Source organism: Capra hircus, chromosome 19, assembly GCF_001704415.2.
Source record: "Capra hircus breed San Clemente chromosome 19, ASM170441v1, whole genome shotgun sequence".
NCBI lineage: Eukaryota > Metazoa > Chordata > Mammalia > Artiodactyla > Bovidae > Capra > Capra hircus.
Window position 1 is genome coordinate 61803750 of NC_030826.1, and position 23716 is coordinate 61827465.

The 23716-nt window shown below is 50.0% G+C and overlaps 1 protein-coding gene across 1 annotated transcript in view; it reads left to right on the forward strand.

Annotated features, from left to right (window-relative positions):
* The window catches only part of PRKCA (protein kinase C alpha), a gene marked incomplete at its 3' end in the record, with an annotated part of 279930 nt that continues 257910 nt past the window's right edge, over positions 1697 to 23716 (forward strand). Inside the window, 2 exon segments of the mRNA XM_018063971.1 lie at positions 1697 to 1978; positions 4294 to 4325. Of these exon segments, the coding sequence (XP_017919460.1) occupies positions 1806 to 1978; positions 4294 to 4325 (205 nt within the window).

Consider the following 23716-nt stretch of genomic DNA (forward strand, 5'->3'; position numbering starts at 1 on the left):
CATCTCTTTCTTCCACCTTTACCTCAGAACTTCAGGGAAACAGAAAGAAGCTTGTCTTCATACAAGGGGTGATGGCCTGTCTTAGATCCAGGTGGTTTTGAGGCAAGAATTTGTGTTTCTTTCTACCGTCAATTACAAGTATTTACAAGTCCCGTGATTTTCCCATGTAACTTACAAGTATTAAGCAATACACGACCGTGCTTGAGACGGCGATAGTGTTTTGCAGAGAGCTTGTTCTATTTTCCTACGTTCCCTGCTTTTCATTCCTTCCCTTGCATCCTTTTTTTGCTTCCTTGAACTGGCGTGCACGCTGCTTCACTTCAGTCGCGTTCGACTCTGCGATCCCATGGACTGTAGCCCGCCAGGATCCTGTCCCTGAGATTCTCCTGGCAAGAACACGAGTGGGTTGCCACGCCCCCCTCCAGGGGGATCTTCCTGACCCAGGGATGGAACCTGCGTCTCTTGTCTCTGGTTCTTGACCACTAGTCCCACCCGGGAATCCCCGCCCCCTTCCACTCGGGGCCCCACCAAAAGTGAAGTTCCACTCGGGGCCCCACCAAAAGTGAAGTTTCTGACCAGACTAGCCGGCAGGTGCAATGTTCTTAAGCTCCAAGAACATTGGTCGGAAAGATTGTGAGTGAGCGCTGGAAGCACACGCCCTTTAAGGGCGGGTCAATCGCTTACCCCTGTCAAAACAAGACATTCCTACCAACAGGTGTTCAACTGAGCAATCTTAAAAGAAATGGTAACCCTACTTGGCCTATGTACTCTAAGACAGCATAGATCTTAGGAAAGACTTCTTCCTTCTCTAGCTCTTTTCCTAACTTCTTGAAGAATTACACATATTCCTTTCAATACATGCGTTAATTTCTGATCTGAGCGAATCTGACAATGAAATAAAACAATAATGAAACGTTTCCCTCATGTATTTTAGCATCCTCGGGGCAGAGTTAACGAGTATTCAGCAAGTGGCTAGTCGGCACGGCCCCACGCGCGTGCTTCGCCGGTCCGTGCCAGCCACGCTTTCACGGGGCAGTTTCACTCGGCAGTTTACAAACGAACTGGCTGCGCTCGGCGCCTGCCGGTGGTCATCAGCTTTAGGCTGCAAAACCGTGTCTAAATGAAGGCTCTGGGCTGGTAAAGTCGAGACCTGATCACCCACGCTGCAAGCGTGGTACCCAACGGGTAACGGGGTGAGCAGCCAGGACAGGTCCTCCAGCCGTCCCCAGACATCAGACGTGTGTACCCGGCGCGGGGCCGCCCGGCTCCGGGGCCGCAGGCGGCACAGCGTGCAGGCCCCGAGGGGCCGAGCCTCCGAGCGGCGCGGGCGTCGGTCCCGGGACGGCGCTGGGTCCTGGAAGGGGGCGCGGCCAGGGGCCGGCCCGGGACGCCGGGCTGCGCCTGGGGCGGGAGGAGCGGAGCGCGGGAGGGAGGAGCCCGGCCAACCCGGGGGAACGGGAGAGGGCGCTTCCTGGGCGGCTCGGGGGCCTCGGGGCCGCCGGCTCCCTCCGCGCGCGCCCCCGCCCTCCCGTGCGGCCCCGCCCCCCGCGCGCGCCCGCGCCGGCCCTCCCGCGCGCGCCCGGCCCGCCCCGCGCGCGCCCGCCCGCGCGCCCCCGCCCCGCCCGCCGGGCCGCGCTCGGGCATGCGCGGTGGGCGGGCCGCCCCCGCCGCCCGACTAGGAAGCGCGAGCGCCGGCGCCGCCGTCAGAGCCGAGCGGCCCCAGCGAGCTCGCGGCTCCGCTCCGCTCCGCGCCCGCCCGGCTCCCGGCCGCCCGCGCCCCCCGCGGCCGGAGGCGGCGAGGGACCATGGCTGACGTCTTCCCGGCCGCCGAGCCGGCGGCGCCGCAGGACGTGGCCAACCGCTTCGCCCGCAAAGGGGCGCTGAGGCAGAAGAACGTGCACGAGGTGAAGAACCACCGCTTCATCGCGCGCTTCTTCAAGCAGCCCACCTTCTGCAGCCACTGCACCGACTTCATCTGGTGGGTGCGCGCCGCCCCGGGCCCCGCGCGGCGCCGAGCGAGGCGCCGCCGAGCGGCCGCTCCCGGCGGGACCCCGCGCGGGGCGCCCACGTCTCCCCGCGCCGGAGACTCGGAGGGCCGCCCCGGGCGGCTGCCCGGGCCCCGCCGCGCGCGCCGGCCTCTCCCCGGGCCGGGCCCGCGAGCCGAGGGGAGCGGCGGCACACTGTTGAGGCGGGCGCGGGAGGGCGGCGGCCGGCCGGCCGGCCGGCGGGGCGGGGGCGCGGGCGGCCTCTGGAGCGGACCCGGGCCGCGCGGACCCGGGCCTGCCCGGGGCGGCCGGCGGGCGGCGGCCGCCGAGCCCAGGTAACTTCCAGGCAGCGGTGGCCCCCGGGCCGCGCTTGCCGCGCCGCGGCTGCCGGACAGGCTGCAGGGTCTCCGATCCCGCCAAGCCGGAGGGAATCGCGCGTGTGCTTGTTTCCTGGGGAGACGGTGATGACTTTGACTGACTTTCGAAAGGTTGTGCCCCCTCTCCTCCAGTTCTTTTAAGAAAGCTAAGCTAGAGCAGTACAGATGCCTCACTCGGAGAAGCATTAGTTTTTTTTTCCTCTTACGTTGCCAGACAACCTCCACCCATTCTGTCACTTGCTGCTGTATGCAGGAAGCCCCCGGCCCCGCAAGTCCGAGCCGGCTGGGCCTGCTTCACTCCCCTACCCCGGGGGGAGCGGCGCCGGGTAACTAACTGCCCAGCCGCTGTGCGGCTCCTGGATCTTGTGGGGCTCTTGGGGGAACGAACGCTGCTTGAATGCATCGCACGGGGAAATCGTCTCCAAGGGCGAGTCCCGCAAACGTGCCAATTAAGAGGTGCTTAACTTCTCCCTTAAGCTCTATCTGAACCCGTCACACCTGGGGGAATCTTTAAGGGAGAGCCCCACAGATGTGCTAATAAGGTGCTTAACGTCTTCGCTTCTTTTTAGAAATCCGCTCCAAAGCACACTTAGGTATAAAGCACAGCCACCTCTCCGAATTATTTCCAAGGTATAGTCAGCGCCTGAAGCGGTTGAGCTCCTAGGTCAATGTAGACAAGACTGCTTAACGTCAGTTCTTGGAGCCTCAAGGCAGAGAGATTGCATTTAGTTAAGGGAAGGTCTTCGGTCTCACGTGTCAGCTGTGAAATTCCATTAAAACAGAACAGACTGCAGATTACTTTTGCAGGAGGAGGGTGAGGTAGGAAAGAGGCTTGCAACCTATACATCCAGGCTTGCTGAAGACTTCCCGCTGCCATTTGTTGGCCCTGTGAACTGATGTGGCCACCAGGCGTAGCACGAAGTGGAAATGAAGACCTTCTTGTCCTCTTCTTCCCCATAGTCAATACTCTTCTCCACTTGGCTGCAGAGCAACCCCTCGGAAGTTCCAGGAAAATACTCCCCAGCACGGTCTAGCCGTGGTTTTAATTTTTCAATTTTCTTCTCTTCTCTGCTTCCCTGGTTTACAACTCAAATATTAAAGCACTGGTATTTTAAAACTGTTTGCATTTAAAATTTTTTTGGGGGTGGGGAGTGACTAAGTTAATTATGAAGATATGTGAAGTGCTTTGTAAATTTAAAATGCTATGTAAAGCAAGAGATTATGACTCATAACCTTCTGAGAATTTTAATGTAGTTCATCCTAGTTGAAGTGGTGTTTGCAATTTAATGTCCATGTCGGCGTTCTCTGCTTAGAGAGTAAATTCTCTAAAGTAATTTACAAGAGCAATATAGCTTCTGAATGTGCTTTGAATGCTGTTGGTTCGAAGTAAAATCAGATCATCATCTCACATGCAAACGATAGGGATGACACTGTAAAGTCTGGCTCCTTTAAGCCAAAATTTAGTGTTAAGAGTGGTGCTACGTGGTGATTTCTTGGTGAATAATACTTCATAACAAATGATGAAGCCACTTGTTTGTTTTTAGGGTGAAAAGATTTTCAGTTGGTCTTTAGGGACCAAATTCAGCCATCTTTGTGGATTTGGTTTTTTAACCATAAAGTTCTTCTTGTTGCTTGAATATTGTAGCCAACAACTTCATAGTCATGTTCTTAAATTAAGTACTGATAAAATGTTAGAAAAAACAAAAACCTGGCAAGAACCTTGAATATGTTGAAATGAGTTCAGTGAGACTTTTGAGGCCAGATCTTTTCAAAGTTGACTTGACTGCACGCTGAGCTGTTTAGGCATGTTTTCCTGTCAAATCATTGGGTTTCATGTGCAAACCTTTACCTTTGTAGAATGCTTTGTCATATAACTGGCTTAAGATGTGGTGTCAACAGAAAATAAGAAATTTTTCTTGTTTGTTTTTCAGGGGGTTTGGGAAACAAGGCTTCCAGTGCCAAGGTAAGCTGCCATGTTGGATTTTATTTTCAAGTACAACAAGAAGTAAGCATTCCAGACAAGAACAGTGTTTCCAGTCATCTTTTATTTGATAAAAAAGCAAAAACACATTTAGATGTTTTCAAAATGTGAGGGCTGTAAACTTGGGCCTGGGGGAAGAACACCATTTGGTATTTTCTGGTACTCTGCGAATAGACCTGCCTTTTTCTTCAGGGGAATAAAACCTTCCTGTAACTTTTTTTTTTGCCAAGAACGTTCTTGTCAGAAACTGCTGCCTCTGTGTGGGTGTTCAGAAAAAATGGAGTCGCTTTGTGTTTGTGTGGCTCTTCTTCCTGTTCTGGCTCATCTTCTACCTAGGAACTGGGTTGGACTTCTCATTGTGGGCCATACAGCACCTGGGAAGATGCCTGGGGGTTCTGGTGACGGATTGTCAGCCAGAATCAAGTCTGCATGTTTTAAAGGCTGCTGCATGGGGCACGTCTCTCCCTCACGTCCGTGTTGTGACAGCGTCTGACACTCTTGGCTGCATCCACAGAAACGCATTTCCTCTCTGAAGGTGCATTTATCTCACACACTCCAAACGCCCAGCTTTTCATACCCTCTGTTTGTTGAAACTTTTTTTTTGAATGCTTTATTGCTCGTGAAGGCATCCTAGGTCATTAGCTCGCCTCACTGTCTATATTGTGTTTACTTAGTCCTGCTTACATTTCCCATCTGGGCTTCGGTTTATTAGGGCAAGTGGAAAGTACAGTCTAGCCTGGAAAATATTATCCTAACACTGTTTAATATTAAGTGCATTACAGATACGCAGGGTGTACTCTTTATGACTTTAAAATTGTGCTAGTAAGTTGGTCACGTTTCAAAACCTTCCACGCGCTGGTGAATGTGTTTCTTATATACGTTTTCTAAACATTTTTAGCTGCAGCTGTTTTATGGCATTGCCCATCAGCATTCCACTTTTCTTCACACTGTGCTTAACACCCCTGTTGAATAAACTTATTTGGAGAGTCGCATGGAGTAATCCAGAGAGTCCTTTGAAAAAGAATGCGCGTGTGTCTTAGAGATAGAAGGAGATGCGACTCTTTCCGGTTCTCAGAGCTGTGGATCTGAGCTTCAGAGACAGCATTTGAAGTCTTTGAACATGGAGTTTAAGGATGCAACCTTGTGATTCTGGGCTAATGTGATTTCTTTCTCTTGTCATTTTTGGTACTGTACTTGGGCGGAGACCTATGGAAACTCATAAGGAAAAGTATTTTCTAAATGTCCTAACTAATGCACAAGAGGAAGTGGGTATATGTCATTTAAAAAAATGATCATTTTCTACAAAGAATCCAGGTTGACCCTTTTCAAACCTGCAGGTTTTGTTGTTGAAATTGGAGAGCTGGTGTGTTGACCACGGCAGGACCCACGTGGGTTCCCGGGAGCATCGGTGGAGCTTTTAGTGGATTAACAGGTCACTGGCCTCATGTCAGCATCACCCCCTTTTACCTCAGTTTTAATAAAAGCGATGCTCGTAGATTGTACACACACTGTATAAAAATGAAATTGTATCCTTGTTTTCTTTCCCCTCAGGCATAACTTCAGACATCCATGCATTCACTAAATTACACATACTTTTTGAAAAGATCTGAATTTTCAATCACTCTTATGCATTTTTCCAGCAGCAGGCAGCGGGTGTGGGGAAATGCTTCTCTCTCAGAACATCAGTCCTGCCTTATTTAGTTGCATGTGTGGAGCATCAAACTGACTCACTTGTCCCTACTGAGGGACCTTTTAATTGTTTCTAAGTTCTTAGCAAATGAAGCTGTCAGTATCCTTGGGCTCTAGTATAGGCATGTCTGCAATAGATACTTAGAAGTGTGTGGATACATTTTAAACTTTAATAAGCACAGCTAAGTTGCTCTCCAGAAAGGTTCCAATTTGTATTTCAGTATCAATGTGAGAGTACCACTTTCTCTTCACTCTTAACCAATGTTGGATAATACAAATAAATCCTCTGCCTTTTTGCTCTGATAGATGAAAGGGGCTTCTTTCAAGTTTCATCTCCTGTGTGAGGTTAAGCACTTTTCCCAGCACATTTTAGCCATTTTTTATCTGTCCTGTGAACTTCCTTAACATTTGAAATTGAGGATTTACAAACCAAATTACAGTAGTGAAGGTGTGATATTATGTTTTTTTTTTTTTTGACTGTGCCACTGAGCTTGCAGGGTCTGAGTTCGCCGACCGAGGACGGACCCTGTGCCCCCTGCAGTGTGGAAGCTGGGACTCCCAGGGAAGCCCCTGTGCTTGTCTTTGCTTTGAAGAGTTAGACCAGGTCCCTTTAATGAGCTCCCCTATTGTATCTACACGTTAATTCACAAAAGCCGTTTCCAATATAAGTGTATCTGCAGTGAGCTAACTGCTTGTTACAACTGTCATGTGTCATCTGTATTTGACTCCGGCAGGCCTATACTAACCTGTTATCTTATTGTTGGTTGTAACTTAGATAATATTAGCTCGGGACAGTGGTGTTTTTCAGGTTTTAATTTTAATTTATTTTTAATTGGAGGGTAATTGCCTTGCCATGTTGGATTGGTTTCTGCCATGCGTATGCACACCTCCCAGAACCTCCTTCCCACCTCATCCCGCCCCTAGGTTGTCACCGTTGTTTAATTGCCCAGTGGTTACCCAGCGTTTTCCTATTTTGGTGCTCGCCACACTCTCTTTTTAAAAACGTTTTTTTGGCCACACCTCGAAGCTTACAGGATCTTAGCTCCCTGACCAGGGGTCAGCCCTGTGCCCCTGCAGTGGAAGCATGGAACCCTGACTGGTGGGCCGCCAGGGACGTCTCTCTTGCCTCAGTCTTAACATTTGGTCATTTTAGAATGTGTTTATGTTTTCTCTCAGCGTTCCCTAAGTTAACTTCCTGTTGTCTCAGTTTGACAGACTCGTTCTTATTCAGAAGACGGACTGTTCTCGTCCGTGCCTGGCAGCACACGCCCTGGGGATGGCAGCTGGAGTCTGGGGCTGGCTTGGTACTCCTTCCCGTCGCTGAAGGAGGGGCAGTGTCTCTAGCTGCTGGTATGCAGCCTCTTGCTTTGCTCAGTAGATGACATATTTGCAGCCAAGTTGGCTTCAGCTTGAGAGGGGCAGGCACTCCAAATGAGTCGTGTTCATGGAGTAAGATAGCCTGAAAAGCACGCGCCATCTTCCTAGTGAATGTTAAGTAAGAATTGGAAAATGAAAGAAATAAGTGAGTTTTAATCCTCCAATACTTTGGCCACCTCATGTGAAGAGTTGACTCATTGGAAAAGACTCTGATGCTGGGAGGGATTGGGGGCAGGAGGAGAAGGGGACGACCGGGGATGAGATGGCTGGATGGCATCACTGACCCGATGGACGTGAGTCTGAGTGAACTCCAGGAGATGGTGATGGACAGGGAGGCCTGGCATGCTGCAATTCATGGGGTCACAAAGAGTCGGACACGACTGAGCGACTGAACTGAAGTCCTTACGGCTGGATTTGTTACTGGAGAAGGAGATGGCAACCCACTCCAGCATTCTTGCCCCGGAAAGCCCATGGACAGAGAATCCTGGCAGGCTACAGTCCATGGGGCTGCAAAGAGTCAGACACAAGTGAGTGCGAACACGCCATCTGAAAAGCATGTTTTGTATGGATGTTCCCGCTTGTTTCCTTGCCCCAGGATATTAACGGAGCAGGGCCTTTCTGCAGGTCTGTGGGGTCATGCCACTTGTCCTTGCTGGACTCTGCTGTCCTTCCCTCGTGGTGCCGGGGAGAGCCCTGAACACGTGTCCCCACACGTGACACAGGAGGCTCCCGTGCTGAGGGTGTGCTGCCTGACGTGGTGGCGCCAGGGCCTGGAGCACGGAGGGGCCGCGGTAGATCTGGAAGCCACAGGACCTTCTGAAGGTTCTCAGAGGCGAAGACAAGTGTGCGCCTTTGTAGATCCGAGACGGCAGCACTCGAACTTGCCTTTTTTGTTTGTTCAGCTTACTGCTCTGTAGGTTGGCTCAATCTGTTCGGTGCTCATTTCACGTCTGTGCGGCTAGTGGAGAGCTGGTCCTTGCCTGCTTTTTTCAGAAAAGCAAGGACGACAAGGACGCTTGTCTGGCCCTGGCCGTTCCGAAGCTGCGCTTGAAGCCTGGAAGGCCTGTCCCCGGCTGGGTGCCGGTCCTGCCCGGCCTGCGTCCGCTAGCAGTGTCCGGGGGCGGGGCTGCAGATGCGCTTCCTCTGGGGCGGGGGAGCCCCAGCGGGTATACCCTGCTCGCTCTGCTGGAAGCGGGAAGGAGCCAGCCCCACCTTTCTTTGCCTCCGAGTCAGGGAGACCCGACTCGGGCCCTAACGACAGTGACAGAAGCTACTTCGCAAACCTGCGTAGTCGGCCTGTCACATCTGGTTAGCCTGCCTCTCCTGTCTTCCCTGCTCTTTCCATCCCTTCCCTCCTGGTGAATGCCACAAGGTAGACTGTCCTGTCACCCAGGCTCTCTGAATACGCCATAGAGTGCGTGCTAAGTCACTTCAGTCATGTTCAACTCAGCAGCCCGCCAGGCACCTCTGTCCATGGGATTCTCCAGGCAAGAATGCTGGACTGGGTTGCCGTTTCTCCTCCAGGGGCCTTCCCCACCCGACCCAGGGATCCAGCCTGTGTCTTGCATCTCCTGCATTGGCAGGTGGGTTCTTTACCACTGGCACCACCTGAGAAGCCCACGCTCCAGAATGGCGTCAGAATGAGTCCCTGCGGACGAGCAGGGTGTGTGGGGTCATCCTCAGGGACTCCATTCACTTTCTAGGGCCTGCGATACGGCTCTGAGTCGGTGTGCAGTCTTGAGCCGCTTCCTGCTAAGAGCACACCAAACACTGAACTTGACCTGTGACCCCGGGGAGCTCTGTGTGTCTCCATCGAGGGTTGAAAGTCAGCTTTCCCTAGGCCTTTCCTGATGACATTTCTCCTTAAAGGCCTGTCTCTGGATCGATAGCTCAGCTCTCCTGGACAGGGCGGTGTCTGACCAATACCCTCTGAGAGTGAAAGGCAATGTTTTGAATGAAGGGAAAATAAAAATGGTTCCCCTTTTAGCTGTAGGAGCTGAGGAATTCCAGAAAACCAGGTCTCTCTAAGGGAGGGTGACCTTTAACAGAGGAGGGGCTTGAGTTGGCAACTCTTTAGGAAACGAGGTCTAGTCTTTCCCACACGGGCCTCAGAGTTCCGAGAGCCACGCGGCGTGGTCAGCAGTGCTGGCAGGGGCTGGGGGCTGAGACCCAGGTGGGGCTGTACCACGAGGCTGACCTCCTCTGACAGTCCCTGTCCTTCCCACGTGCTGGCTTGACTGCCCCTAGACTCTCGGACAGACCACTGACTTTCAAAGTGAAAGCCAGGATTTTCCATTTCAAAACAGGCCAGCACCTCTGGACCCCCCGCCCCCCTTCTCATCTCGTTTGTTGTTGTTTAGTTGATAAGTTGTGTCCAGTTCACTGCGACCCCATAACCTGTAGCCCACCAGGCGCCTCTGTCCATGGGATTTTCCAGGCAAGAATACTGGAGTGGGCTGCCATTTCCTCCTCCAGGGGATCTTCCTGGCCCAGGGGTGGAACCTGCATTGTCAGGCGGATTCTTTACTGCTGAGCCACCAGGGAGGCCCTCCCGATTAGCAACTGTGTGAACTATAGATGAACTCTTGGTTATCTGAGTTCCAAAAAGACCAGTCCGAGTAAGAGCGAGTCTAATTTGAAACTCTGGAGGTTTTGCACTGAGGTCAGACTAAAGCCTTATTTCAGCTTCAAAGATGGAATTGCCTGTAACCCCCAAAATGCAGGAAAGTGTGATTGAGGTGGGCAGTTGGAAGGGCTAACAGTTTTTACTTGGTAGAAGCAGAGACACAGGGAAAAAACTGGTGTTGGGGGTTCCCGTTTGGTGCAGACTGATTATGAAGTGATTTTTGGTTAATGGCTTTCTGAATCGCAGCTCCTCTTCTCAGTGTATTAAGTGAAAGTGCTTGTCTTCACACCGCACCCCCAAGCCGATGCTGAGGCATGTGGAGTGGTTTCTGCTCCTCCTCGGCAGTAGAAACCTCAAATGTTTATTTGACACGTCCGTTTCCTTTAATGTGACTTACTATCCTGAGCGTTTCACTCTCCTGGATGACTCTCAAATTTAAGTTTTCAGGCACATTAATACTTAGCACGCTCATTTCTTTTTTTTCCCCCCTCCAGAGTGTTTTTTCAAAGCAGTACTCATTGCCTGCAGAGCTTCCCCGTCGGTGTGAGCCCGTCTCCTCAGTCCTTGCTTTCTCAGGCTCACCTAAGGCTGCTCTTCTTCCTCCCGGCACCCGAGATAAGTGCTTGAGATGTACTTTCCAGGAAGTGTTTCTCTTGATTCCTCTCCTCTCCCTGCCTGAATTGGCCCAGATGGTGCTCCTCACCTGTGAGTCTTCCCCTGAAGTGCCTCCCAGGCCTTTCCACCCTCCTGCCGTGGGGCCCTCCTGGAGCGCGGCTTGTCTGTTTCCTCTGTCTGCCCGAGGGCAAGGACTGAGTCTACCTTGCCTGTCTCCAGTGTTTAATGCGGTGCCTGGCACTCGGAGGACACGACGTAAATATTTGCTGAGTGTGAGATTATATAAATATTAAACGGTATGAAGGGTCAGGGTGACTTTTGCCTGCCTGCTATTTTTTAAAGTCTAGTTTATAATCCAGAGTCATGTCAGCTGGGAGGAGATCCTGAGATGGCTGAAGCTAAGTGTCACTGTTCACTTGCTCGGTTGTGTCCGACGCTGTGCGACCCCATGTGAGTGGCAGCTCTCTAGGCTTCCCTGCCCTACACTCTCTCCTGGAGTTTGCTGAGACTCGTGCCCATTGAGTTGGTGATGCCATCCAACCATCTCATCCTCTGTCGTCCCCTTCTCCTCCTGCCCTCCATCTTCCCCTGCACCAGGGTCTTTTCCAGGGAGTCAGCTCTTTGCATCAGGTGGCCAAAGGACTGGAGCTTTAGCGTCAGTCCTTCAGTGAATATTCAGGGTTGGTTTCCTATGGATTAACTGGTTTGATCTTGCAGTCCAGGGGATTCTCGAGTCTTCTCCAACACCACAGTTCAACAGCATGCATTCTTTGGTGGTTACCCTTCTTTATGGTCCAGCTCTCACATCCATACATGACTGCTGGAAAAACCATAGCTTTGACTAGATGGAGCTTTGTTGGCAAAGTGATGTCTCTGCTTTTTAATACGCTGTGTAGGCTTGTCGTAGCTAAGAGTGCTTAATCAAAGTAGAGAATGGAGAGTTCCAGTTTGTCCCTGTAAGTTCTGTGTAATGTTAAACCTGCTGAATTTAGAGTGATAGGAAGAAACCACGCAGTGCGTCTGCCTTCTGCCTGAGAAGTGTCCAGACCTCCGGGAATCTCCCGCACAAGCTAAACAAGAGCCTCTGGTGGGCTGCAGCTGTGTCCAGCCTCGGGTGCAGGGCGAGACGCTCAGCTAGCACCGGTGTGTGTCTGGCAGTCACTGAGATGGTCCTTTGCTTGGGGATTGCTTGTAGGCAAAGCCAGATTGTCATGTTCCAGAGGGAGCAGGCGCTCGGCATGACGCTGGTGGTTTTAAACTTCTTGTGCCTGGAAGGATTCTGTGCCCTCGCACGAGGCAGGGTGGGTGGTGGTGTGGGCACCAGGGGAGCCGCTGTCACCGAGTCATGAGCCCTCAGCAGGCGTCAGTCAGTCGAAAGATAAACTCGAGTTAAATGCAGCCACTTGCCGGACATTCACAAGCTCTTGTCTTAGATCCATTTGTTCAAAAGCCCCCCGTAAGCACAGGGTGTGATCATTTTGAAATGAGTCCTGATGAATCTGCTGGGCAGGTGGTGGGGTGGAGCTCGGGTGTAGACTCTAACAGTTCTGCAGAGAACATTTTTCAGAGCCAAACGGAAACTTTTTGGTGCCTACAGAGCCTGAATTTATGTGAGGGGAGGAAAGAATGACGCCGTGAAGGGAAACACTGAGACACGCCTCGGTGACATAGAATTAAGACCTGACTGTCCTCCTCTGTCTGTCAGAATTTCCACGGCAAACCCTTCATTTCGAGTCCCTTCCCACCCAGCAAACCTCCTGTTAGACTCTGACCTGAGACATGAACCTTTCAGGTTGGCATGGCCCTAGCAGTCAGATCCGGTTGAAATGACTACAGCTGCATTAAAAGAAACCCTCTATTAAATTATGCAAAGGGGGAAATGGTTTCTGGAAATAATTTCTACCAGGGATGGAATAGAGGGGAATGATGTGATAAATTGTCAGCGCAAGTTAGGAATCATTTAAGACCGAATCCAGCGAGTAGGATTGCATGAGGGCAGTTCATCTTGGACGGCTTCAGTTCTGTCTCTCCCCTTATGCCTACACATCTCTAGTTCTGGCATTTTGGGAAATACAGATTATTTAGTATCTGGGGTAAGTAGGTAGGTAAGAGATAGGGGTGGAAGCACAGGACCTGAAGATGTACTATAAATAAGTTTAGATCCAACTTGTGTAAGAAATGGGATAAGAGAAAGATCTGACCAACAGCTGAATTCTGAGCGAAATTTTATTCTAGAGATCTGATACCTATGCGCCAACTCTCCTGTCGGTGAAACTGACTCTTGGAGAGATGCGTCTAGTCTCTCACCCAGCGCTTCTGAAAAGGCCAGGCGCTGTACTCACTGTTCGGAAGAGGCCCAGGATTGCTGTGGAAATTCTGACAGACAGAGGAGGACAGTTGCTGACTTGCCTGAAGTCACCTAGTTGGAAGTGGTGGGGCTGGACTCATGCCAGGCAGTGTGCGTTTGGACCCCGTGCTGTCGACCCAGTGACCCGCTGCCCTCAGGCTCCCCCTGCTCTGTCAGACCTCAGTTACAGCCCTCACTGGACAGTGGAGGAGTGGGAGGATGTGTCTTTATTTGTCGTTGTTGAGTTGCTAAGTCCTGTCTGACTCTCTGCAACCCCGTGGGCTGCAGCACGCCAGCCTTTCCTGTCCTTCAGTATCTCCTGGAGTTTGCTCAGATTCATGTCCAGTCAATCAGCGATGCTGTCGAGCCATCTCATCCTCTGTTGCCCCCTTCTTTTGCCTTCAGTCAGTCCTTCCTGGCATCAGGGTCTTTTCCAGTGAGTCAGCATCTCTATTCCCGCCTGGCAAACAGGTTCATCAGTACCGTTTTTCTAGATTCCATATATATGCATTAATATACTATATTTGTTTTTCTTTTCTGAGGCGGGCACTGTTGATAACAGTTGGAAGTGCAGGGTTTTGCAGCCTTGAGATTAGGACTGGAGGCAATACACTGAGTTATAATAGACTTATATGCGTTAATAAGGGAAATAATAAAGAAATAAAACATTCATAGTCTATAAAACCTGTAGCACTTTATGTTTTAAAGACTGCATACTGATTTGTTCAGCCATTGTTCCTGTTCACAATCAGGAGCTACTACTTCCTTCTCCATGGTGCTAAACTCTGAGAAAGAATTATAACCTTAAGCAGAATCCTTGGGAAAGGACGGTAAAGGGGTGCTTCAGGGCACCCTGATGAGAATGTAAGGTGGGCTTTCTGCCCGATTTCAGATTTGCAAAGTAGGGACTCACAGGGGACTGCTGCTGCGATGGCACGTGCTCAGCATGTGCCCCCGCTGCCCGGGGAGCTGGCGTCCCTGCCCGCGTCCACAGGGCTGGGTGCTGGGCAAAGGCTGAGGCCTCCCCACCGTCGTCTGGCCTGGAGAGCAGGCTGAGGGAGTAAACGTCTGTTTTACTGCAGAAAGTCCTCAGTGCCTGAAGCTGGACTGTAAGTAGCCAATCCATTTTTTTCATGTTTTCACTCGATTTTCCTTCTGTCACGGTTTTAAATAAAGCATGATTTGTGTTGCTGTTTGTTGTCATTGGAATAAAACGCATTGGTTCAGGAAAGCTACGCTCATGCTTGTAAAGGTTTTCCTTAGTTTGCTTGGATTTGCTTTGAAGTTAAATGAGCTTCAGTGTTTTCCTCCTCTTGTTGAATTAATGCCTGCAACTATATGTAACGGCCTTAAAAGGTGGAAATGGGAGATGGTTCCCTTTTAAAACTTTGAAACTTGCAGCTTGATTCTTGACTATTTACAGTGTAGGAAGTAGTTTAAATCATACTTTTTGTTCTCAAAGATGCTTAATGCAGTTATAATCATGAGAAGTCACATATGAATGTTTAACATTAAGAGGCGGGCTTCCCAGGTGGCACTAGTTGTGAAGAATCAGCTTCTCAATGAGGGAGAGTCAAGAGGTCCAACCCTGGGTTGGGAACATCCCCTGGAAGCAAGAATGGCAGCCCACTCCAGCGTTCTTGCCTGGAGAACCCCAGGGACGGGGGAGCCTGGTGGGCTTCCGTCTGTGGGATCGCACAGAGTCGGACACGACTGAAGCGACTTAGCAGCAGCAGCAGCAGCAGCCGGTTTAGAGTGTTGTGATAGTTGACAGTTTCAGGTGGACAGCGAGGGATCTTAGCCGTAGTATACGTGTGTCCATTCTCCCCCAGGCGCCCCTCCCCTCCAGGCTGCAGCGTAACAGTGAGCAGAGTCCCCTGTGCGGGACAGAAGGTCCTTGTTGGTCATCCATGTAAACTACAGCAGGTCATACAGCTAATTCTGAAATCTTCTGAGGAAGTCTAATTCTTTTCCCACGCTGATCACTAAATGACTAAAATGTCTGGAATTGCCTTTGGTCCCTAAAGTGATTTTTGTTGCTTTAGTTTGACATTAGTTTCTGCAAATTAGTTTCTGAGTGACTTATTAACATGGGAGCCTCTATTGCTCTTCTGCTCTAATTTCCGGACGACAGTTCAGAAGCAGGCAGGACTGATATTTATTCTCTAGGTCCGAGGTCAAGTTTGGCTCAGGGGCTGATATTTTCCCTTTGTTCGTCTGTGCCACCAAGCATCACAGCACCTGATGGCTGAGTGGAGTCTGTGCTCATGTGATGCCAATTAACTTGCAAAATCACATTTTATGAAGACTGTTTGTTGGGCAGGAGCTGGAGCAGCTCATGTTTGAGACTTCTGTGGTCGTCTAAAATGAATAATGCCGTGGAGTAATTGTGATAAACGGCAGAGGTACTGGAGATCAGAGGCCGACTCACTGGGCGAGGTTCTGGGCTTACTGGATTCAGTTAATAGGATGGTGAGAGGTGTAACACACTCTTCATGATCAATGAAAGCATAAACTCAGAATTCATGACATTGACTTCTGAGCAGGGTGCTTGGGTAACTCGCTTAATGGTGGAGGATTAATTCAAGTCCCAAGTTTTATCCCGAATTCTGAAAATGCATCAACTTCTAGCTTTTGTGTCCCTGTCGTGTCCGGCTTTATTTGAAGTTCTGTATGCTTTGCCTGAAACTATGTGGAGACTTAGAATTAAAAAAAAAATTGCAGTAGATTTGTATCAGATGGGCAAGATTTTACTCACTAAGAAGGTGGATAGCACTCCTAACCATTAGATTTAATATTATGTATCTGTAATTAAAAACAGGCTTCTGTTTAAATGTAGGTTAATCATCTGACTATGCCAAAGCCTTTGACCGTGGGGATCACAATAAACTGTGGAAAATTCTGAAAGAGATGGGAATACCAGACCACCTGACCTGCCTCTTGAGAAACCTGTATGCAGGTCAGGAAGCAACAGTTAGAACTGGACAGGGAACAACAGACTGGTTCCAAATAGGAAAAGGAGTACCTCAAGGCTGTATATTGTCACCCTGCTTATTTAACTTCTATGCAGAGTACATCATGAGAAACGCTGGGCTGGATGAAGCACAAGCTGGAATCAAGATTGCCGGGAGAACTATCAATAACCTCAGATATGCAGATGACACCACCCCTATGGCAGAAAGTGAAGAGGAACTAAAAAGCCTCTTGATGAAAGTGAAAGAGGAGAGTGAAAAAGTTGGCTTAAAGCTCAACATTCAGAAAACGAAGATCATGGCATCCAGTCCCATCACTTCGTGGGAAATAGATGGGGAAACAGTGGAAACAGTGTCAGACTTTATTTTGGGGGGCTCCAAAATCACTGCAGATGGTGATTGAAGCCATGAAATTAAAAGACACTTACTCCTTGGAAGGAAAATTATGACCAACCTAGATAGCATATTGAAAAGCAGAGACATTACTTTGCCAACAAAGGTCCATCTAGTCAAGGCTATGGTTTTTCGAGTAGTCATGTATAGATGTGAGAGTTGGACTGTGAAGAAAGCTGAGCACCAAAGAATTGATGGTTTTGAACTGTGGTGTTGGAGAAGACTCTTGAGAGTCCCTTGGACTGCAAGGAGATCCACCCAGTCCATTCTAAAGGAGATCAGTCCTGGGTGTTCTTTGGAAGGACTGATGCTAAAGCTGAAACTCCAGTACTTTGGCCACCTCATGGGAAGAGTTGACTCATTGGAAAAGACTCTGATGCTGGGAGGGATTGGGGGCAGGAGGAGAAGGGGACGACCGAGGATGAGATGGCTGGATGGCATCACCGACTTGATGGACGTGAGTTTGAGTGAACTCCAGGAGACGGTGATGGACAGGGAGGCCTGGCGTGCTGTGATTCATGGGGTCGCAAAGAGTCGGACACGACTGAGCGACTGAACTGAACTAATCATCTGAGTCCATGTGCATTTATATCCTGATCTTGACCTCCTCGGTGAATTCTGTAGTTATAAGACCAAGAAGAGCCTTGGTCTTGGAATTCAAAGTGGGGAGGGATTGTGGAGGCTGTGTGACTGAGGTCCCTCAACTTAACAGCGGTGGAACCGGCTGCGAGCATGTCACGCTGTGTGTAAACCCAGCCACAGACTGGCCTCCATGCCCAGCTCGTGCAGTGGTGGTGTGCCCACAGCCGCTTCCTGCTAGCTCATAAACCTTTGTACTCTGTGTCCTCTGCAGTCTGAAACCTTAAGTTCTACGACCAGCAAGTCCCGGTGCTCGTCCAGGAATCTCTGTTAAAGCAGGAGGAAATCTGAAAGTGGAGCCGGCGCTGGATTCCTTTGGGCATTGTGCTCTGAAGCCTGGGAGCTTTATTGAGTGAAGATTGTAATTTATCTTTCATAATTTAGATTGCTAGTCTGGTAATAACGTAAGGACCTAGAGTAGGAAATGGCATTCCGCTCCAGTGCTCTTGCCTGGAGAATCCCATGGACAGAGGAGCCTGGCGGGCTGCAGTCCATGGGGCAGCAGAGAGTCCGACACAGCTGAGCATACACGCAATAACAAAGGCCTGTTTAAAGCATCGAGAATGCAGAAGGCTCTGTATTGAGTGAGAGTTCACAGGCAGGGAAAAATGCTCTACTTGAAATCACACATTTTTTGACTTTTGTCTTTGTAACTTTAGCTGGTGCTTTGGAAGCAGGCTGCACCCTGAGCTGCTTAGCCTGCCCTTGGCGGTGGTGGTTGTTCACTTGTTCAGTCGTGTCCAACTCCTGCGACACCGTGGACTACAGCACGCCAGGCCACCCTGTCCTTCACTGTCTCCTGAGAGTTGCTCAAACTCATGTCCATTGAGTCAGGGGTGCCATCCAACCGTCGCACCCCCTGCCTCCCCTTCTCCTGCCCTCAGCTTTTAATCTGACATCGAGATGTTACAGAAGAGCTGACTTCACACTTAAAGTCTGCATGCAGAAATGCGGCAGCATTAATCTGTGAGTGTGCAGATTCCAGTGGCCCCCCGAGCAAGAAGGGTGGCTGAGTACAGCCATGAAGTTTGTTATCTAGTGGTTTTGTTTTCTGTAGTATGAGTAACTCCGTTGTTAGAATTGAAATCATTTCCCAACAGTGGTACAAATATAGAAGTCAGATATTGGTTTCAGTGTTGACTTGAGGTTCTTATTTATTTCTTTTTAAAGAATCATTTATTTGGCTGTGAGGGTCTTTCAGTTGCAGCATGTAGGATCTGTTTCCCCGACCAGGGGTGGATCCCGGGCCCCCTGCCCTGGGAGCATGGAGTCTTGGCTCCTGGACACCAGGGGAGTCCTGGCTTGAGGTTCTGATCTTAGAAACACATAAATTCAGAACATACACAGCGTGATGGAGCGGAAACGAGGCACGGGCCTTATGCATAGCCTTCTCAGCCTTTTCTAAATCCAGATACAGCATAAGTCTTGTAAATGCTCCATGGAAAATTTTCTTTATGTCCTAGATTTCTAAGTTGCTTTAAAAATGAGCCAAAAATGTTGGTTTCTCCCCCCACCCCCCAGCTTGGTCAGTTTCCCTATCATAGTCTCAGACATCTTTCTTGCTCCAAGAGTCTTTGAACTGGATTTAAAGTTAGGAAATCCTAAGTACATTATCACTGCTGATTTTGTATATTTATATATATATATATATGAAAAATTTTGAAGATCTGCTAGGACTTACGAGTGGGAAATTTCTAGGCCATCTTTTTTATCCTTTGTGCCTGCTGTTAGATGGGAGTTGTTGCCTGCTTTGAATAATAGCCTTCCTTTTCAAGTTCAGTTCACTCTTCTGAGAAAGTCTGTGACTCTGCGGTGGGGCGGTGAGTGTGGACAGTCAGTTCTGCAAGAGTTTCGTCCTCCAAAGTGACCGCTTGTATGACTTTCAGATCCGTCACAGCTGCGTACCTTTCCTGCTTCTGCCGCGGGGTTGTCCACAGCCCCTGTAGTTTGACCTTGAACGTTTCAAGTAACTGGAGATGTCCTTACGTCTCTCTTAATCTACAGCTTCCTCTTTCGTCCACGTTCCCTTATCTGGGAGCGTCCTTGGGCTTTGAGACCCATAGACCTTACTTCACCCTCAAGTGACTGAACTACACTTGGCTCTAATAGGAGTTTCCATCCAGATCCTTAAATCTTTGGAAGAAACGGTTTTCTTTCAAACTTTTGAACTGATGCTAGACACTGGAAAGTTGATAAATGGTAGAGGGAGTATCACTGTCTGTCTCGCTTCCCCCAATATTCAGTTCAGCTCAGCTGCTCAGTCGTGTCCGACTCTTTGCGACCCCATGGACTGCAGCACGCCAGGCTTCCCTGTCCATCACCAACTCCTGGAGCTTGTCCAAACTCCTCCAATATTAACATCTCACATAACCGTAGTAGGATTATGAGGAACAGGAAATTCACATTGGTACAATATTACCTGTAGATCTCATTTGAATTTTCACCAGTGTTTCCCCTGATGCCCTCTTTCTGTTGTAAGGCCCCGTATAGCAGTGGTCCCCATCCTTGGCACCAGGGGCCGGTTTCCCGGAAGCCAGTTTTCCGTGGACGGGCGTTGGGCGTGGTTTCAGGATGACTCAGGTGCATCACGGTTACTGCGTGCATTCTCTCCGTTGCTGTTACGTCAGCTCCACCTCAGGTCAGCAGGCATCAGAGCCTGCTATGAAGGAACCCACAGGCGTCTAAGGTTTAGCCTCAGAGGCCAGTCACTTTTTGTTCAGCTTGTGTGGGCGTGTTGTGTCTGGTCACACATCGGTGCAGCCAGACGTCTTCCTTGATAGCAAATCGGCCGCTCCTTTTTATTACTCTTGGTCGCACTGGGGCAGGAACAGGCTGGGTGGGGTCTGCTCGTGGTCACTGTGGCTGCTAAGTGGTTGTCACTGGGTTCCTACCGTTCTTTTTTGCCAGGAACCTTACCTATAAGCAGAAGCGTAGGAATGGAAGCCCCTGGAGGCCAAGGGTCTCCTGCGTCTGCACGGATTTTTCTGGGGAGATGCACTAGGAATTCAGCTTGATCTGGAAAGCCAGCTTGTTCTCTGGGCTGTCACCCAGTGCTTTGTGTGACGCTGGGAATGCTCTGTAATCAGCGTCGTCTTGTTGTGTCATCGTCAGCAATGTCTGCTTGTCGGGCCCTGGAAATGTGGAACCGAATTGTTTGTTGCAATTTATTTTTAAAGTTGAATGTTGTTATTCAGTCGCTAAGTCTTGTCCGACTCTTTGTGACCCCATGGACTGCAGCACGCCAGGCTTCCCTGTCCTTCACCATCTCCCAGAGTTTGCTCAAACTCATGTCCACTGAGTCAGGGATGCCGTCCAGCCGTCTCATCTTCTGTTCGCCCCGTTTGCCTCCTGCTCTCAGTCTCTCCCAGCATCAGGGTCTTTTCCAGTGAGTTGGCTCTTTGCATCAGGTGGCCAAAGTATTGGAGCTTCAGCATCCTTGCAGTGAATATTCAGAGTTGATCTCCTTCACGATGGACTGGTTTGATCTCCTCGCTGTTAGTGACTATGGTAGCAGAGTTCAGCTTTAAAGAATCCTGAGGGAGTAAATCAGATCATAGCCTTTTAAGCCTTCCATTGTAGAATGAGATGCAGATGTATTAAGCCCCACAGAAAATGTGTGGTCTAGGGGAGTGCCGTACAGCCCGAGTTGCTGCAGCCACCCCCCGGTCAAGCGGATGAGCCCGCTAGTTCTCCCCTTGCCTCGTTTCTTCCCCCAGAGGAGCTACCGCGGCGGCTTTCAGATCATCACTTCTGTGCGTCTCTTTCAGTTCTGCTGCGTGGCTACCCACGGACACTGCAGTCTCATCTTGCACACTTAAAACAACTGGGAGTGTCCTTATGTCTCTCTTAAGCTACAGCTTGCCCTTTCATCCCCCTTTCACTATCTGGGGCGTCCCTGGGCTTTGGGACCTTCAGACTTCCCCACGGTCGGAATCCTGTCCACTGCACGCCCGTAGCGCACCGCGTGCGCCTGTGCTTTCTGCAGCTGGCACCTGGGTCCAGAGGTTCTATTGGATTTGAGTCCAGTTTGGGCCTATAGTTTCAGATGCCTTTTTAAGGTCACATGCATGTTATTCACACATATATTAATGTGGAAAGACCTCAATTGAGGACTTTCTATCAAAGTATCCAAAGCTGAGAAGTGAAGTATGCCAGCTGAGCTCGTGGAGTTTTGCGCGGTGTGGTGCACGGCCGGACACGGGGACTGTGTCCTGCTTGTGGGAAGCTGGGTTGTCGGGGCTTTCTCTTGAGTGTATGGTGCTCATTACACCTCTGTGCAAATTGTAGTTTTACCCAGTACTTTTGTGGGCAAGAGGTGTGTGTGTGTGTGTCTGTCTGTCTGTCTGTCTGTGGGTGGTGGAAATAATTACTAATTGAATTGCTATATAGTCGTTTTCTTGTCTAAACCTCCCCCACACAACTATATACATGGTCTGTTTGTTCCTGATCTCAGTATCCAACACAAGGTCAAAATTGGGTTTTATAGTTATTTTTGTGCACGGGAGCATGTGGGGGCACAGAGAATAAGCCTGTGAGAAGCGAATTCGGTGTCTTCCTCTTTGGAGAAGAAGACTGTCAGCTCCCAGGTCTGCTGTGGACAGACCCGTGTACAAGCTGCTGATATGGACGAGGGTTTTCCTAAGAGTGAACAGATGCTCTGAGTCTTATCAGGGAGTTTATAGTATAACCAGATAATATGACTTACACACAGAGCACTAAAGAGTATATGAAAAGTCAGCATGTATGACTTACAGTGTAAAAATTAAGAGCCCTTCCTGTGATAAATGAGCTCTAGACTGGAGGTTACGTAACCTTGGTTTAGATATCGACTCATTGGAAAAGACTCTGATGCTGGGAGGGATTGGTGGCAGGAGGAGAAGGGGACCACCGAGGATGAGATGGCTGGATGGCATCACTGACTCGATGGACGTGAGTCTGAGTGAATTCCAGGAGGTGGTGATGGACAGGGAGGCCTGGCATGCTGCGATTCATGGGGTCACAGAGAGTCGGACACGACTGAGCGACTGAACTGAACTTGCAGTTGAGGGCAGGGGCTTCCCTAGTGGCTCAGAATCTGCCTGCAATGCAGGAGACCTGGGTTCGGTCCCTGGGTCAGGAAGATCCCCTGGAGGAGGGCATGGCAACCCACTCCAGTGTTCTTGCCTGGAGAATCCCATGGACAGAGGAGCCTGGTGGCCTACAGTCCATGCGGTCCCAAAGAGTCAGACACGGCTGAGCGACGGGCCCTTTTCTCTCACTGCACTGGGGGCGTTGGATTCTGCTGAGGGGCAGCAAGCATGTGGCATTCCTGCCAGCTGCTGTCAGATGATACTGGTCTCTCTCGAGGCCCTCTTTCAGCATCAGGAGCCTCAGCCCAGGCTCCGAGCGGCTGTGCAGTGGTGACTGGAGTGGAGGGGGGGCCCAGCCCCGTGCCAGGCTGCCTGCCGCCCGGCGTCCTGCCAGCGGTGGGCCTGCTGTGGCACCGCCCCCAGCCCAGTGTTTGTATGTCCTCTCCGTTAATTATTCCCTGGAAGCACAGCATCTTGGGAAAATAATCTACAGTGCTGCGTTTTTTAATAAAAATATTATCATTGAAATGCTGAAAGTTTCACGCAAAAGAAACCACTGGGTTGGTGGGGACTGGCCTTCAGCCAGGAATCGAGTTGATTTAGGATTGAAAAGAAAGATCTCCTGATACTTCCTCGAGGTTTTTCTTGACTGGCAGCATGTAAAACGTTAATTTCCTGGCTTCTGTTGGGTCCAAGTGATTTTCTATTTTTTATTTTTTGCCTGTCTAGCTTGTGTGGATGCCTCACAGGTGGAACCTGGCATTTGAGTTGTGTTTTGCTTTGTGGCATTTTACAGAGTTCTGTGACCCAAACAGTGACTCTGGAGCTCCTTTCTAATCTGGAGAGAAAATAGAGATACTGGGAGAAGAACTTTGCAGTTTACCTCGTAGGAGCCATAGGCTGAAATAACTGTGACCCCAGTGATCTGCATGGAGATCCAACCAGTCCATCCTAAAGGAGATCAGTCCTGGGTGTTCACTGGAAGGACTGATGCTGAAGCTCCAATACTTTGAACACCTGATGTATAAAGCTGACTCACTGGAAAAGACCCTGAGACTGGGAAAGATTGAAGGCGGGAGGAGAAGGGGATGACGGAGGATGAGATGGTTAGATGGTATCACTGACTCAATGGACTTGAGTTTGAGCAAGCTCTGGGAGTTGGTGATGGACAGGGAGTCCTGGCGTGCTGTGGTCCATGGGGTCACAAAGAGTTGGACATGACTGAGCGACTGAACTGACCCCATTGATGCTTGATGGCAGTGGGATTCAGACTCCTGTGGGAGAGGAGATCTTGATGGACACAAGTCAGGATGCCGTATTCCTCAAACTGTTCAGAGCAGCTGAAGGAGAGGGGAGAAGCCCAAAGGGCGGGTAGTTGTGATTTATTATTGTTTTTTGGAAAGCTTGCTTACAATCCTTTGAGCTGGATAGAGCCCTAGGATTACTTTGAGTTTATAGGACTGCATGCCTTTGTGTGCACAAATCCTGTCTGTGCAAAGTTGACCTTTAAAATTTCCATTACTTTCCCCATTCTGTCTCTCGGCCCCCGCCCCTAAAGAAGCTGACCTTTGTGAAGTTTTACATCTTACGGTTGATGTTAAGGCCCCGAGACTTACATCTGTGCTGGCTGCTGTCCATCTGCTTGT